This window comes from Rosa chinensis, chromosome 7 (assembly GCF_002994745.2).
Source record: "Rosa chinensis cultivar Old Blush chromosome 7, RchiOBHm-V2, whole genome shotgun sequence".
NCBI lineage: Eukaryota > Viridiplantae > Streptophyta > Magnoliopsida > Rosales > Rosaceae > Rosa > Rosa chinensis.
Genome location: NC_037094.1, coordinates 12,067,468 through 12,083,035, shown reverse-complemented (window position 1 = coordinate 12,083,035; position 15,568 = coordinate 12,067,468). Strand labels below are relative to the sequence as shown.

The following is a 15,568-nucleotide window of genomic DNA, read 5'->3' as shown; positions in this document are numbered from 1 at the left end:
CTTTCTCCTTTCTCCTCTGCCACCGGCCTGCATTTAGCATTGGAGGATACGATATCGGAGCAACGGCAGAGTGGATTGAATGTCGGTGACGCGCAGCGGAGTGGATCGAACGCTCGGTGAGGGCAAGGAGACGGCGGAGTGGATCGAACGCAGGAATCTGGGAAAGAACTCAACGTCGCGCCAAGGTGAAGATCGGGGAGTGGATCGACGCCGGAGATGCGCAGCACCGACGGGTTGGTCCTCGACACCGGAGTCTGGAAGAGAGAGGTAGGCTGCGTGGATAGAGTGCCGGAGCCGGAAGTCAGTAGGAAGTGGGGAATGAGGGGGAGAGAGAGAGAGAGAGAGAGAGAGAGAGAGAGAGAGAGAGAGAGAGAGAGAGAGAGAGAGAGAGAGAGAGAGAGAGAGAGAGAGAGAGAGAGATTGGTATTGAGTGGCAGTGGTTGTAGTTATTTAATTGAGTTGAGAGTAAAATAGTCATTTTGTGTTAAATTGTGTGTGTGAGAACAAAAATCTGTTGCTGGAGTAAGTGGGATAATTTTTTGTTATTTTGGTGCTTTGGGTCAATGACCCTAAAAGAAAAACAAAATAAATTTAACAAAATAAAAATAAAAATAAAAAACAAAATATGTACAACAGTTTTGTTTACATTATGTGAAATAACTTCTCATGTAATTATCAAAACCCATAGGATGTGTTTGAAGAGAGATTATTTTATAAGGATTGAATCACTTACACCGTCGGTGCATAAAATAATTTCCAGTGTTTGAAACCTAGTATTATTTAAGATAACGAAAAGTTAGTTTTTTCTAGTTAAGTCCATTTATGTACCAAAAAACAATTAAAAGTCCTCTTCACAAATAAACACGGTTTTATGACTCTTATCCACCACAACACGTCGGTGATCGATTCATCCACGTGTCCCCAGTCGGCTCGTGGGGCCCACAAATATCAACGACACGAAACTGTCTAAACTGTACTGTACTGAAATCGGAACAATCATTTGACCAGGATCCGAGAACTTGCACGTGTCCAACCATATCTCTCCACGTGTCCACCAACCTGCACTGTACTGCAGTGAATCTATCCAGTTAAAGCGTCACTCCCAAGTCGTGGTATCACAAAACCTCGCCACGTGTTCACACGATTTCCCTAACAACTTGCTATAAATAACTCTTCCTTCTCATACCTGGATTCTGAAGTACAACCCCAAAAGAACAGAGCAGCTCTGCTCTCCTTCAAACTCTATACCCTCAAATGATCAAACAATTCGATCGGAGTGACCGTCGGATTCTGAAATTCCCGGCGGTTAACCCTTGCCAAGGCGTCTCTCCGGCGACCCTTCTTGTCTCTTTGACAATTCTCTCCCGCAACATACTCAATTTCCAATCCACATGCTTCGCAACCCAAAAGCGAAACTGCAGAGAAACAATCCGCCAGATTAGTATTCTTCACATTTTCTTTGAGGAGATTTGTGCCGGCGAGCTGGTTCTTTCCGACTCGGTGGCTCTCAGCTTCTCTGAGCTCCACCTCACCTTGCAAAAAATCAGGTTTTTGTTGGAGGATTGCACTAGGGAAGGTGCAAGGCTGTGGATGCTCACAAAATGTGAGTTTCTCGCAACTCAGTTTCGGATTCTAATACGAGCAGTCTCCACCGCGCTTGATGTTCTTCCTTTGAGCTTGATCGATGTTCAAGATGAAGTGAAGGAGATGGTTGAATTGGTAAGGAGGCAATCGAGGAAGGGCAAATTTGAGCTTCATCCAGATGATGTAAGTGCCAAGAAGTTGGTGCTTTCGATATTGGATCAGTTCGAGAAGACAATTGAGCCCGATTCGAGTGATGTGAAGCGGGTTCTTGATTACCTTGGAATCAGAAGCTGGAGGGAGTGTAACATGGAGATAAAGTTCTTGGAGGAAGAAATTGCTTTCGAGTGTTCGGCTTGCCAAGGAAGAGAGGTTCCATTTCTGAGCAGCTTGGTTGGGTTTTTGAGCTACTGCAGGGGAGTGATTTTCGAAACGATGGATAATCGAAACCTCGATGAAAGTCAAGCCGATTTTAGGTCCAACATGGAGGTCTTCACTTGCTTAAACACCGAGGATTTTAGGTGCCCAATTTCGCTTGAACCAATGCTTGATCCAGTGATTGTATCTACAGGGCAGACTTATGATCGTTCTTCAATTCAAAAATGGCTCAAAGGGGGAAACTTGCTCTGTCCCAATACAGGGGAGAAGCTCATAAACACTGACTTGGTGCCCAATTTGATTCTCCGAAAGCTGATCAGAAACTTCTGTGCCTACAACGGTGTTTCCCTTGGAAGGTTGGGAAAACAAAGCAGTGACATAACACAAACAACTGTGCCCAAGAGCCCGGTTGCTTCGGAATCCATGAAGTTTCTCTCAATGTTTCTCACCACTAGGCTTGCATTTGGTACTAGTGAACAGAGAAACAAGGCTGCATATGAGATTCGTTTGCTTGCAAAATCGAACATTTTCAACAGGTCTTGTTTGATCAATGCAGGAGCAGTACCTCCTCTATTGAACCTATTGTGTTCCACAGGTTCATGTACACAAGAGAATGCAATGGCGGCCTTGTTGAAGCTCTCGAAATATGGAAGTGGCAAGAGATTGATAGTTGAATGCAGGGGACTAACTTCAATTCTTGCTGTGCTTAAACATGGACTGACATGGGAAGCGAGGCAAAGTGCAGCTGCAACAATTTTCTATCTCACTTCGGTGAAGGAGTATCGGAAATTGATCGGAGAAACACCTGAGGCTATCCGGGGTCTTGTAGATTTGATGAAGGAAGGAACACCTTGTGGGAAGAAAAATGCTGTGGTAGCGATTTTCGGGCTTCTTCTCTTGCCCAAAAACCACCATAGAGTGCTTGAAGCAGGCGCTGTTCCATTGCTAATTGATATACTAGCCTCATCAGAAAAAGTCGAGCTTCTAAGTGACACACTAGCAGTTGTCTCATTCTTAGCTGAGAACGTTGAAGGAGCATTTGCAATTCTAAACTCGAAATCCTTGCATCTGATCACCGGCATTCTTCAATCGTCAACATCCCAATCTGTGAAAGAGTACTGTGTTTCAACATTGCTGGCTTTGTGCATTAATGGTGGTGTGGAAGTTGTTGCTCTTTTAGCCAAGGACCAATCGTTAATGGCTTCACTATTTTCGCTTTTGACAGAGGGAACCTCCAATGCGGGCAAGAAATCGCGTGCCCTCATCAAAGTTCTGCATAGCTTCCATGAAACCAGCTCCTCCAGATGGATCATAAGCTCTGCAGTTCCATGTGACCTTGCCATTCATGATCGGTGACGCATTGTCTCAAAATCTTCCTTGAAATTCCATGTAAATAGGATTATATACATTGGATTATAGCTCAGTTTTTGCAGGAGCTATTTGCTATGTGAGTTAGATATGTTAGATAACATTATAGGGTTGTATCTGAAATTTTTTTCATGTAGTGGAAAATAAGACGGTGTGAAATATATGAATGAGTGTTTTTTTTTTTTAATAAACAGAGGAAAAGCCTAGACGGCTCACCCCCCTATTGAATTTTATTTCGAAGAAAAGAAAAGAAAAGTACAAAAAGGAGGAGGGGACATAAAACACAAAACTCCTCCAAAGAAAACAATCGGAAGAGAAAACAAATGATAAATACAAGAAGAAAGCGTAACTAACGAACACAAAAATTAGGCAACCCCAAACAGTCTTTCCGACAATGGGAAAAAATAAGATCTGGGGGTATGTCCCACCATGTTAAACCAGTAGAAGAGAGACCCATGGTAGTAATGAGTGTATTACTCATGGTTTTGTAGCATTATGTTGATTGTGAGATTTGTGTCTGATTTCCTTTTTTAATGGTTGTTCAATAGCTCCCTGTGATCTCTAATAGAAACAACGATTACTCATTAAGGACAAATATAAGGGTTGGATTCTGCTAACAAGCCAAACTCCCTCCTTGTCATTTAGGTTGGAAGAGTTCATACGATTCTAGAACAATAATGAAGCTTCAATTTGTCACTTCAAAATAGAATTTCCAATGGGTACTATAGTTTTACTTTAGGTGATATCCACTTGATAGAAATTTAGCTTTACTTCCCATTGCCATTAGTCGATGATTTTTACCTTTCTTAAAAGAATTTACTATTACCATTCGTTACAAACAAAGAACGAGCTTATAGACTAATAAGAACACTTTACTCTTGAAAAAAAAAGAATTGACCTAACCCACCTAAGCACACATTTATGGTACACAACAATAACATATCTATAAAGAACATAGAGCCATATAAGAGTTTTTTTGCAAGAAAACAGATCTAGGGAGAATATACAACCAGTACCGTACAACCTAAGCTTGAAATCTTTTGTAGAACCTTGACATCAAACAAAAACAAAAGGGTTATTATCACAAATGGTACCTGAACTATACATCAATCTTATCGATGGTACCTGAACTTCAATTTTGATCACAACCAGTACCCAAACTTTTCGATTTCATTTTAAATGGTACATAGAACCACCTCCGGTCACTATTCCGACTAAAAACTGCATGGGAGGCAATTATAGTGATGATTTCAAGGGTTGCAATCATATATAGTGATGATTTTTTGGTAATAGAATTGCCTTGAACTTTTTTTTTTTTTTTTTTTTTTTCGATTTGGGTTTTTTGGCCGGAATAGTAACCGAATGTGGCCTTAGGTATCATTTAAAATGAAATCGAAAAGTTCAGGTACTGGTTGTGATCAAAATTGAAGTTCAGGTACCATCGATAAAATAGAAGATAAGTTCAGGTACCATTTGTAATAATAACTCAAAACAAAAATAGTGACAGCATGGCAGCCAAGTGGTGTCTCTGTCACTACTGTCGTTGTCCCTTCAACAATTCACAACCACTAGATGAAGTGCCAAACAACACCAAACAATCATCGATTTGGAGAACAGAATGTGCGTCACCGCAACTCGATCCCTAGTCGTGACAAACTACACCAATGTCCTTTTGTTGTAGAATAAAATGGTCGCATCGATGCCTCACCTTCAATGCCACCCTACCTCGCTTACCTAGAGAAGTCAATTTCATTTGCTACCAATCAATGATTTCTCTACTGTTTTACACCAGCTTCGATTAAGTTCTAGTCCTTTATATAAACAAGCGAAATAAATTAAATTCGAACTTTAAACGCATCATTATGGTCGAAACGAGTTTGTAATAAAGCTTAAGTTTGACCTATAACCGAATCTTTTTTGAACAATCAAGTTTGAGACCAAGCTTAATGATCTTGATCCCTACTAATCGTTAGGGATTAGTACCCCTTAATTTTTAATTTTTCGGGTCCAAAAAGAAAAAGTTTTAAAAAAAAACACGGTGATACGTGTTCTCTATCCCTGACCAAAAAGCAAAGGTCATTCCCAACTAATTGACTAAACGGCAGGAACGGTGTCGTTTAGATTGATCGGAAGGCCTGAAAGGCTGAAATCAACGATCCTATAAGTACGACACACCGCTTTGATCACAGCTTTCAACTCCTGGAGCGTCTTTCCGTCTGAACCGCAAGGCTAGAGGATTTCATCGCCCCCTGAAATCCGGTAATCCCAGTTTTCTGCTTCTCTATTCTCGGACAAGCAAAGCTAGGGTTTTTTTTTTTCCATTTGGGCTGAACTGCTCCAAGTTAAATTTTCACTCTTTCTTAATATGAATTGTGGTATGAAAAATTAAGCTAAGAACAACAGGAATCGGTGGTGACTTTCGATTATTATTATTTTTTATTTTTTTTTCTTTCTTGATTTTGAAATCTGAAACGGTTTTTGTTGCGACAGTTTGAGATGGCGGCGACGGAGCCCAAGGCAGTGACTGAGGTCGCCAAGATGGACCTGTTCGAAGACGATGACGAGTTCGAAGAGTTTGAAATCAATGAAGGTGTGTAATTGCACCTTTCAATGAGCTGGAATTTTAATTTCAGTCTCGATTGTGCTTGTTAGGGTTTCGAGTTGAATAAATTGTCAAATTGGGAATGTTGAATACTTGGAATTGAATGTTATCGATCTCTTGGTGATTTTGGCTTGTCTGCATCAGCATTGTGATATAAGTTTCTGGGTGTCTCAGTTATAGCCTCTAGTATGCTCAGACTGTTGAAATTCGTTAATTAGATGACGAATTCAAATCGGCAACTCCCCAGCTGACCTTTAGTTTTCGGATTCTCAACTTTTGTTATCCAAGCTGTGGCTTGTGGTTGTTGTACATGCATATTTACTTTGTTTAATCTCGATGCTGCTTTGCATAACTGGGTTAGATTCCTTCGATTGTTTTCTGGTTTTTAGCGATTTATAGGTGTTAGACTATTGTCTCTGCTTGTTATCTTGATCAAATAGGAGTTGTGCCAGTTCTAACTTATTTGATTTGTGTAAGCACGATGCTGCTCTGCATTGCTTGTAGAGAGTGCTCGTGTTGGTTTTTCTTGTTCATACTTAATAGCACATGATAGTCAGAATGTTATGTTGATGGAGTAACAATTCTGCTGCATTCCTACTACTTATTTGCTTTGTGCAAGCGCGATGCTGCTCTGCAAACGAGCTTGCATTTTTTTTTTCTTTATACTTCATAGCAAATGATAGTCTGTTATGTTGATTGAGTAGGAATTCTGCTGCATTCCTACTACTAACTTGTTTTGTGTAAGCGCAATGCTGCTCTTCATTGCTTGTTAGAGTGCTTACATTTTTCTTTTTCTTTTTCTTCTTATTAATACTGAATAGCAAATAAAAGTTTGCTATGTTGTTGGAGTAGGAATTCTGCTGCATTCTTACTTCTCTGTTATTTGTTTTGAATGATATTAGAATGGGAGGACAAAGAGGAAGGCAAGGAAGTGACACAACAGTGGGAGGATGACTGGGATGATGATGACGTTAATGATGACTTCTCTCTGCAGCTGAGGAGGGAATTGGAAAACAACACTGAGAAGAAAGATTAGTCTGCAGGCTTAGTCATTTGCTCATCCCTTTCTGTTCTCTGCACTATATGAGTTGGTTGAAGTTGAGATGGGTTTGCTTGATTTTCTTTTCAAACCATCAGATGCCTGTTAGAGACATACGATGTTGTTGACATTTCTAATGAAGTTCTGTATTAAACATTCTGTAGTTTGAGTTCTTAAATCTTTTCGACTTCCCCTAAACGTTGTTAACTAGTAGTTGATCATTTAGTTAATTTCGTATAGAGCAGTTTGCTTTTATGCTTGCATTCTATGGCTTGGTCTTGATTGGGGGAAGTGAGATAATTCCTTTCTAGAATAATATTATCATGAATATGCTTGTTTGCCTCGGATCTTTTGTATATATAGAGGTCGTACTTGGCTTAGCAGCACTGTAACCCTTGGTGCGCGAAATTCCCGAAGCCTGCCTGCTAGTTTCTACATAGGTGAGGCCGTTCTATGTTAGCAGTACTCAAAACTGTCAAAAAAATTCCTTTGTCGTATTCGATGGATGGTTTGAAATAGTTCTTTCAATTTTTCAAATGAGGTAAATTGCTTCAAATTTAGCGTCTTGCAGGGTGAGAAGCAAAATAGTGAGGACTTTGAAACCCAATAACAAAAGTACAGAGCATACAAATTTTCCAAAAGCACAAAAGCAAGAACGCGTGCGAGTTGCGTCCAACAACAACATGACTTTTGGCAAAGAACCAGCATCGAGTTATTTTCGGCAAAACATAGAAAAGAGGCAAAGCGAGAAAGCCTTTGCCTCGAATGTTATCTGAATTCAGGTGGTGAAAAGCTAATATCAAGATCACTGTTAACAAGAAGATCAATATCAACAAACAAAGCCCAAAGCACAATAAAGGTGAACTTGGTTCTAACTTCTACGTCATTTCGACACTAAACTCACCTGCAACACTAGCTTCCTCACCGACACTCACATCAATCTTTGGACGATTGACACAACTCCGGCATACTGGACAAACCGGCGTCTTCAACAACCACGAGTCTATGCATTGAGCATGGAAGCTGTGCCCGCAATTTGGCAACAACCTGCACTTTTCGCCTGCCTTGATATTTTCCAAACAAACTGCACATTCCACAGGGCTATCAGTACTCCCTTTCTCTCCTGCCATGTAGTCAAAGCAAGGAAGCATATTCAACTCCTCAATGGACATCCTTTTCATCCCAAAGCTTCTTCTTTGAACCACCATACCAACACCTTGAATGTTACTGCCTCCATTGAATGTTCTCCCAACTATACAAATATGAATGACCACCAAAACAGCAATCCCAACAAACAGTAGAATCACAGAGATAACAATCTCCATGACCATCACACAGAATTCTCGTTTCGACTCCAGAAGATTGTTAGCAGCCTTCGAAACTTAATCATGTACTAATAAACAAAAAGGGGCAAGCTAAAAGCTTGTGAAGATGGCCTTCATGCATCATCTTATCCTCGTAGAGAATCTTCAGAATGCTTTGGTGAAACCTGAAGAAACTGATGGAACAGATAGTCGGGGAAAAAAGTAGGGTTGTTCTTACATGTGTTCCTCCCTTGGGTTTGAGTTTGTTTGGTTGAAGATGGCAAATTTGTCACTAGTGGACTGCTGCTTCTGTCTTCTTTGTGTTAATAAATTACACAGGAGCATCCTGACCTTACCAATAATGATCAATTTGTTTATAAATGAAAAGAAAACGACATATTGCACCTTACAGAACATTCAACCAGAAACATTTCATTCAAAGTTCTACCAGAAAGAGAAAAAAATGTTTCATTTCAAAGTTTAAGACTAGTCTATAACTGATAAGTTATAGGTTAGAAAGAAAGTAGAAAGTTCGATTAGTCTCAAAGTCATAAACTTTCGGTTGATTTAGAACACTTACTAAACAGTTGAGTGAACTACAAGGTTTCTTGAGTTAAGATTGGCTTGGAATATGGTATATCTAGTGATCAATGAAGTATTTTCCATTTTTTTTTTCTTTTAGAAATAGATAACTTCATTACTTATTCATGGCCAGAAAGCATGTACATCACATGTTATCTCATACCAACAATTGTAGATGGCATAAGTCGCCAAACAAATGACAGGTGACCCTTATTGTAAACAAATGCGCACAATTAGACAAGCAACAAACAAGAGAAAACCACAACCTAGTGAAAAATACATGACTCAAAGCAACTGAACAGCAAGTAAGTTAGCCTAGAGACCTCAATTGGTGTACGAAAATATTAGTAGATTGCAAAAAGCCTCCCACAAATGTAAGATCCAGCAGGTCACAAGATATGGTTTGATGACACCACATTCGAACTAAGGCCCAAACGACCCAAGCTCGATCCCCACCTCCTTGCCCTTGAATATGGTCGGAGACTAATCTCCCGGTGGAGGAACACCACCAAAATCGGCAAAACCAACAGGCAGATCGTTAATTCCTGGGTCCCAAACCCAGATCTTCCATAGATCTCGTGAGTACCCCATCCCATTGATCTGGACCTCCAAGAACACGACATCTAGACTCAGTGCTTGACCAATCCCGTCGCCGCCGTCGATCGGCACCCACAACAACCACAGCATCATGATCTTCCACCAAAGCAGGGCTCCGACTCCCTTCTGCCAAGACTTTGCTGCTATTCCTGTACCTTCATCGAAAATCTTCCAATCCCTATAAGAAGGAAGCCGCCGCTCGAATCGGATCTCGGGTCTCCTCCTCTGACCAAGAAACCATCCCTGCCGGAAGCTGAGCCAATCCAAACAGCATGCAATCCACCCTTCCCTGAAACAAGGAAATGGCCGATCAACAGCCTGGAACAAAAGAGGATGTGAAAGCGGCGAATGCCTCCATGGAAGCCTGACCATGGGGACGGCGCTAGGGTTTGTCGATGAGGAAGAGGAAAGTACTAGCCGTCACCGGCCTGAGGTTTGCTAGAGCGAGAGAGAGAGCTCTCCTAGGGTTTTGACTTTTTTTTTTCCTGAGGCAGCTGAAGTATTTTCCAATAATTATTCACAATTTCTGTTATGATATCATCATGCATAATTGAACTAGACTAATATCTCACTGTAATGAGTCTAATCATAATTATTTAGGTCTTTTTCTTTAATTGGTCTGCATCATAATTAGGCTGTCAACACCAGAATCTATTCTCAGCATTAATTTCCATGATCCAGCACATCAAATTATTTGTCATGGTGTGTGAGTGTAGATATATGTATGTATAGTTGTTCATCTCGATATGACAGGTTGAGTCATACCACTCATAGCCCAACCTCCTTCACAAAAATAATAGTATACAATGGTGGCAGTTAGAGACTCATAAATTAATCTCATATATTGTCAAAATTTTGATAATTATCCATGACAAGTCAAAAGCACATGGATTGATGAATCAATAGCTTGCCAAATTTAGGGGGGTGTATTGTATATGGAATTAGTGGAAGTTTTAAAGAAATCTATGGAATTTAAAAGTCTGGGTGTATTCAATATAGACTTTTAACAATCCATGAAAGTCTTGAGGTATTCAATTAGGATTTTTAAAGACTTCATGAATTCCACCAAAATCTAGGGGTATTCAATTAGGACTTTTAAAAATGAATAAAAGTACAGAGGTATTCAAAATATCATTCATACTTATGGAATTAGAAAATCATGGATAATCATGGACTTTGTAGTGTTAACTATACATAACAAACTCCAATAATTTTCCAGCCTCCAGACCAAAGATTTCAAAAAGTCTATCAAAGTTTCCTCTTAAAAAAAAAAAAAGGTTTATCAAAGTTATTCTCTCTACGCACGAAGAAGTTTGTCCTTCATCATCTCTCTTTCTTAATTTTTTGTCTTTTCTCTAATTTTTTATGATATCAACTTTTTTTGATACCCAACATGTTCATTGTAGTTGTTGAATGTGATTTTTATTTTTTTATTTTTGTTTTTTTTTCAATTGTGATACTTCGAACCCTAATAGCAATAAAAATGATTTATGAAACCCTAAAACTCAAATATTGTGGTCTAACCCTAAGACCTTGAACCATACTAAATTTTATCTTATCAATTAATCATTCTCATTAATTTGAATTTATATTATGGTTCAAAAAAAGGTTGAACAATTGAATTTCAATTGATTGATTATAGATCAAGACATTGATCAATATTGCTACAATATATGTTAATCGGCGAAAACAAAATTGATGAGAATAATTAACCATAAACATCAAGTGATCTATATTGTATATTTATGTTGTTGGGAGATTAGGAATGAGAACAAACTCGCTAGACAAACTAACAATCATTTATTCGAGTCAATTTCTATTAGATGATACTGGAGCATTAAAGAGACAATAAGTTATTATTTTGTTTTGTGTTTGGGCTGCATTTGTTTTTTTTATTTTTATATTTTGTACATCCTAGGAAATCTGTAGAAGTCATTCATAATAAAGTATATAGATTTTCATGAATCAATAAAAGTCTGTTGCTAAAATCAATGGTTTTAAGAAATCCATAACAGTCTATCGACTTTTTAAAGAGTCTGTGGATTTTTCAAATAGTCTGTCATTTAAAAAAAGTCTGCACAAATCCAAATACAATACACCCCCTTACATGATTACACTTCAGGAATAGGATATATGACTTGAGATTATAACATTGGTCGCTACACTATGATCTTTCACAAAAGTTAATCCCGACACGAAACTCATATTTGAAGCTATTTACTAAATTACAAGCGAGCTGTCGAATGTAGTCCGCGACGGAGCTACCTATCATTACTAGACGGCGACGAATTATCGACGGAAGTCAGGGTCTTCTCCGTGGTCGTCGGAGTATATTGATTGGGTTCTGTTTTGGGCCTAATGTTTTTATGTTTTTTATGTACTCTTTATGTGCTTGTTATGTACTATTTTTTAGATTATTGGGGAATAGAACAAAATTACATTAGACCCCCAATTGTCAGCTGTTTCTATTCCCTAACACCACGTGAAAGATGGTGTTTGTTCGATATGTGTATCGGGTCGGGTCAAAACGATTGCAATGTTATAATTCAAGGAACCTCGTTTGATCACCCGAAGTAATGAAATGAAAATGGAATAAAGCCAAAGAAAAAAAATGAGGGATAACTCTTGCCGTCAACTAAGGCATAGGAAAAGATCATTAAACTAATTTTAGTTTTTTTTGTTCGTTGGAGTTCAATGGATGAAGAAATTATCAGAGATGAATGTTCAGGGTGAGTTATACTATTATATGGTCTTAATCCTGTTTTGTGCAATGGAAAGTGAATTGATAGAGGAAGCCAGGACCTTATTTTTGCTTCTTTTTTCACAATTATACATACATATTACTTCTCGAAAATGTATTTAGGTGGCGCATATTTTAGTTAGGATCACGCTTTTGTATCCTACATTTCAAGTTAATATAGAGAAAGAACCACAATGATTTTTTCTATCTACTTATATCTATTGTAACTATCTCAATTGTGTAATGTAATTTTGTTCTATTCTTTGAAAAGAAAAAAAAAAAAACCAATTTTTATTGTTTTGAAATTTAAGAGAAAAATATGCTTGCGGTTTCAACAGCCAAATATCTCAAATTGATAAACACGATATTGTTTGACCATCACCTGGAGAAATTTATTGTGGTTTTCGAACATTGGTCTTTTAACATGGAAAGCAAATGAAAAGGAGGTGAGAACACGAGTAAAGAAAAGAAAATGCACCCACGTGTACGATAATCAACCGTTCGCTAGAATTCTCACAACCAATCCAGCGGTAGGTAATCAGTCCACCAGCTGCTTCATGTTTGTCCACAACCGTGAATTCTTAGTAGGAAATTAAGCACGAGTCAATAGGAAAAGAAGAATTATATGTGGAATCCTTGAATTATGTGGACAAAAAGTTTTCATGTTTCTCGGTGATTTGTGTATATATATACATTTCGAAAGGTGGTCTTGTTAAGTACTTCACAACAACTTTCAAATTTCTCATCATCTTACGTACATATTGTTCTTCATTTTATTCTCCAAAACGCAAAAATGACGAACACCGCTATGATCAGAACCGTTGTTGGCATTATCGGTCAGTATGCTTCAATTTTCTTTTTACCTGCAGTTTGATTTCTACTTCTCCTTCTTTTCGAAGTTAAAACCGTAGAAGAAATGAATGGAGAGAAATTTATCAATTTCACAAACGCAATTAATCTCACACATTTTGCAGTAGAATCAGAATTGCAATGTATGCATGCATGGGATACTTATAAATGATAAACGTGAAAGAAGTATGAGTTCTTCAATATCTATAATCCATTTTCTCGATCATTCTGGATAAATTCAGTCTACCGTTTCTCCTTAAAATAATAATAATAATAATAATAATAACAACAATTGCTGCAAATATTGTACCTTTGTTTTCATAATTGTTCTTCTCCTCGCAGGTAATATCATCTCGTTGGGTTTGTTTCTTTCTCCAATGTAAGCCAGCCACCCCCCTCTTGTTCTGTCGGTATATATGGTGCATTAACAATGGTTAATCCGATGTACTAAATCTGTTATAATTATTCAAATTGCTTAATATTATGAAAATATTGCATGCATGCAGTCCAACTTTTGTGAAGATTGTCAAGCAAAAATCAGTTGCAGATTTCAAGCCAGATCCTTATCTAGCAACTCTGCTTAATTGTGCCGTCTGGGTTTTTTATGGAATGCCATTTGTTCATCCTGATAGCACCCTTGTCTGGACAATCAATGGTGCTGGTTTCATTATCGAATCCGCCTATACTGTCATCTTCATATTATACTCCCCTGGATCAAAACGTGTAAGCGAGAATATTTCACTTCTGGAGTAAATCCATTATGAAGTCTATGATTTGTACGAGTTATGAAATGGCTAGATACTTAACCTTGGTTTTTTTTTTTTTGTCAGAGAAGGATCTTCATCGTTCTTGCGGTTGAAGCTGCCTTCTTTGCTGTTGTGGTTTTAGTCAACATGCTCGCTTTTCATACCACAAAAACCCGAACTCTGGTAGTTGGAATCATCTGTATCGTCTTCAATATCCTTATGTATGCTTCACCATTGACGGTCATGGTATGTACAAACTTTCCTATTGTGCTAAATTAATTTGAATATGTTAAAGTAGTATGCATGTTTCAATGAGAACAATGATACATTTATTTCTTGGGTGGCAGAAAATGGTGATCAAGACAAAGAGTGTCAAATACATGCCATTTTATCTTTCATTAGCCAACTTCTGTAATGGAATTGTTTGGCTTATTTACGCGCTTCTCAAATTTGATATCAATATTCTGGTGAGTAATCTATTTTGCAAAAAAAAGTTGAAGTTTATATGAGGAGCTTTGACACTCCGAACATTCTATAAAGTATGTCAATTTATATACATTGACCCTATATTTACCTGATTTTCTTAGCTTCCCAATGGGTTGGGAGCTCTATCTGGCTTGGTGCAACTCATTCTATACGCTACATTCTACAAGACCACCCGATGGGAAGATGACGACGACGATCAGAAGTCACGATCAGAAGTCCAGCTCTCGAATGTTTAGAGATATCAATCGATGGATTGACATGACAAAGATTGATCGAGCTAGTTAATTACTTAATTTCTTAAGTGGACCAATAATGCTTGATTAAAATTCTGTTCTTTTGGCCAATCAGCTTTCGTGTTCTTGTGTTGAGCCAACTATAGGAGAGCAGATTGACGGTTTTATGTTAATCATAAGAAAGAATTCATTTCTTGGTTAATAATGTCAGTTGTTGTTGTCGATTATTTTGCCTAATGAAAGAATGAATGGATCTATTTTGAACCCTCAACTTTGCACCAACTCATGGCACATATTGGAATTCACGTTTCTTTTGTTTGATCATGAACAAGTTATTTCAGTCTATAATACGTACATGCATGGTATAATTCTTGAAGGAGAATCAAAATGAAGAAACTGCGTGAATCACAGTAAACCATCTTCTCAATTACCTCTCAATTCTGATTGATCAGGAGCACCTCAGTAAAGAAAGCTCCGATCAATGTAAGTTAGCTGCTAAAGCTCTTCATGGATCTGTGTCACTATTCTAAAAGAAGACGCCAACATATCGATTGAGATGCCTCATTTCCTTGCCCTAAATGTATTGATTAGCTGGTGAGAATCTCAGAATGCTTAGGCATGCAACAAGTCTCTGAGGGTCGGTTTGACTTCTGCGGGTATCTTCGCCAAAAGGCAAAGGAAAACCATGTGTTTTCGGGGATCACTATACAGCTAGCTAACGCACACTGCCACACACTTCCCCAAAATATGTGCAACAACTGCGGGCATGAGGAGTCATACACCGTCCAAATTTTCCCCTTAAATTTCTGGTATATGTTTTGACTGGTTTGAATAATTTTAGTAGGTTTCGAATGGTTTGGGAGCAATTTCTGGCTTGGTACAACTCATTCCATACAAAAACCACCAACTGGGATGAGGAAGAAGCAAAACCTAAACCAGAAGCTCAACTCTCCCACGCATAAAGCAACACGATGAAGAGTTGCTTGATCACAGTTTTTGGCCCTTCATGGCTTCATTTATGGCCAACGCATTTATGAGCCAATGCATCTTTACCTTGATTGTA

The 15,568-nt window shown here is 38.3% G+C and overlaps 4 protein-coding genes across 4 annotated transcripts; 3 read left to right on the top strand and 1 right to left on the bottom strand.

Annotated features, from left to right (window-relative positions):
• The first annotated feature begins 1,201 nt into the window (after positions 1–1,201).
• Positions 1,202–3,490, top strand: LOC112176968 (U-box domain-containing protein 19). The gene has a single exon (XM_024315113.2). It carries the CDS (start codon positions 1,255–1,257, stop codon positions 3,313–3,315), a length of 2,061 nt encoding a protein of 686 aa, XP_024170881.1. The 5' UTR covers positions 1,202–1,254; the 3' UTR covers positions 3,316–3,490.
• Positions 3,491–5,424: 1,934 nt separating this feature from the next.
• Positions 5,425–7,229, top strand: LOC112180621 (protein DELETION OF SUV3 SUPPRESSOR 1(I)). The gene is made up of 3 exons (XM_024319178.2): positions 5,425–5,586; positions 5,818–5,917; positions 6,832–7,229. The coding sequence occupies exons 2-3, from the start codon at positions 5,824–5,826 to the stop codon at positions 6,963–6,965; spliced, it is 228 nt and encodes a 75-aa protein (XP_024174946.1). The 5' UTR covers positions 5,425–5,586; positions 5,818–5,823; the 3' UTR covers positions 6,966–7,229.
• A 296-nt stretch (positions 7,230–7,525) lies between these two features.
• On the bottom strand, positions 7,526–8,727 carry LOC112180620 (E3 ubiquitin-protein ligase ATL23). Its single transcript, XM_024319177.2, has 2 exons — positions 7,873–8,727; positions 7,526–7,776 (listed from the first exon to the last, which is right to left on the bottom strand). Exons 1-2 carry the CDS (start codon positions 8,297–8,299, stop codon positions 7,526–7,528), a joined length of 678 nt encoding a protein of 225 aa, XP_024174945.1. The 5' UTR covers positions 8,300–8,727.
• A 4,167-nt stretch (positions 8,728–12,894) lies between these two features.
• LOC112177411 (bidirectional sugar transporter SWEET5) lies at positions 12,895–14,776 on the top strand. The gene is made up of 6 exons (XM_024315704.2): positions 12,895–13,027; positions 13,383–13,419; positions 13,547–13,763; positions 13,871–14,032; positions 14,134–14,253; positions 14,374–14,776. The coding sequence occupies exons 1-6, from the start codon at positions 12,985–12,987 to the stop codon at positions 14,506–14,508; spliced, it is 714 nt and encodes a 237-aa protein (XP_024171472.1). The 5' UTR covers positions 12,895–12,984; the 3' UTR covers positions 14,509–14,776.
• The last annotated feature ends 792 nt before the right edge of the window (positions 14,777–15,568 follow it).

Excerpts from the sequence above, each read along its gene's own strand:
- LOC112176968 (XM_024315113.2), top strand. The coding sequence starts at position 1,255 with ATGATCAAACAATTCGATCGGAGTGACCGTCGGATTCTGAAATTCCCG.
- LOC112180621 (XM_024319178.2), top strand. The coding sequence starts at position 5,824 with ATGGCGGCGACGGAGCCCAAGGCAGTGACTGAGGTCGCCAAGATGGAC. Across the intron at positions 5,918-6,831 it reads AGAGTTTGAAATCAATGAAG|AATGGGAGGACAAAGAGGAA; the intron begins GTGTGTAATTGC and ends GAATGATATTAG.
- LOC112177411 (XM_024315704.2), top strand. The coding sequence starts at position 12,985 with ATGACGAACACCGCTATGATCAGAACCGTTGTTGGCATTATCG. Across the intron at positions 13,028-13,382 it reads AACCGTTGTTGGCATTATCG|GTAATATCATCTCGTTGGGT; the intron begins GTCAGTATGCTT and ends TTCTCCTCGCAG. Across the intron at positions 13,764-13,870 it reads ACTCCCCTGGATCAAAACGT|AGAAGGATCTTCATCGTTCT; the intron begins GTAAGCGAGAAT and ends TTTTTTTGTCAG.
- LOC112180620 (XM_024319177.2), bottom strand. The coding sequence starts at position 8,299 with ATGGTCATGGAGATTGTTATCTCTGTGATTCTACTGTTTGTTGGGATT. Across the intron at positions 7,777-7,872 it reads TGAGGAAGCTAGTGTTGCAG|TGATCTTGATATTAGCTTTT; the intron begins GTGAGTTTAGTG and ends TCTTGTTAACAG.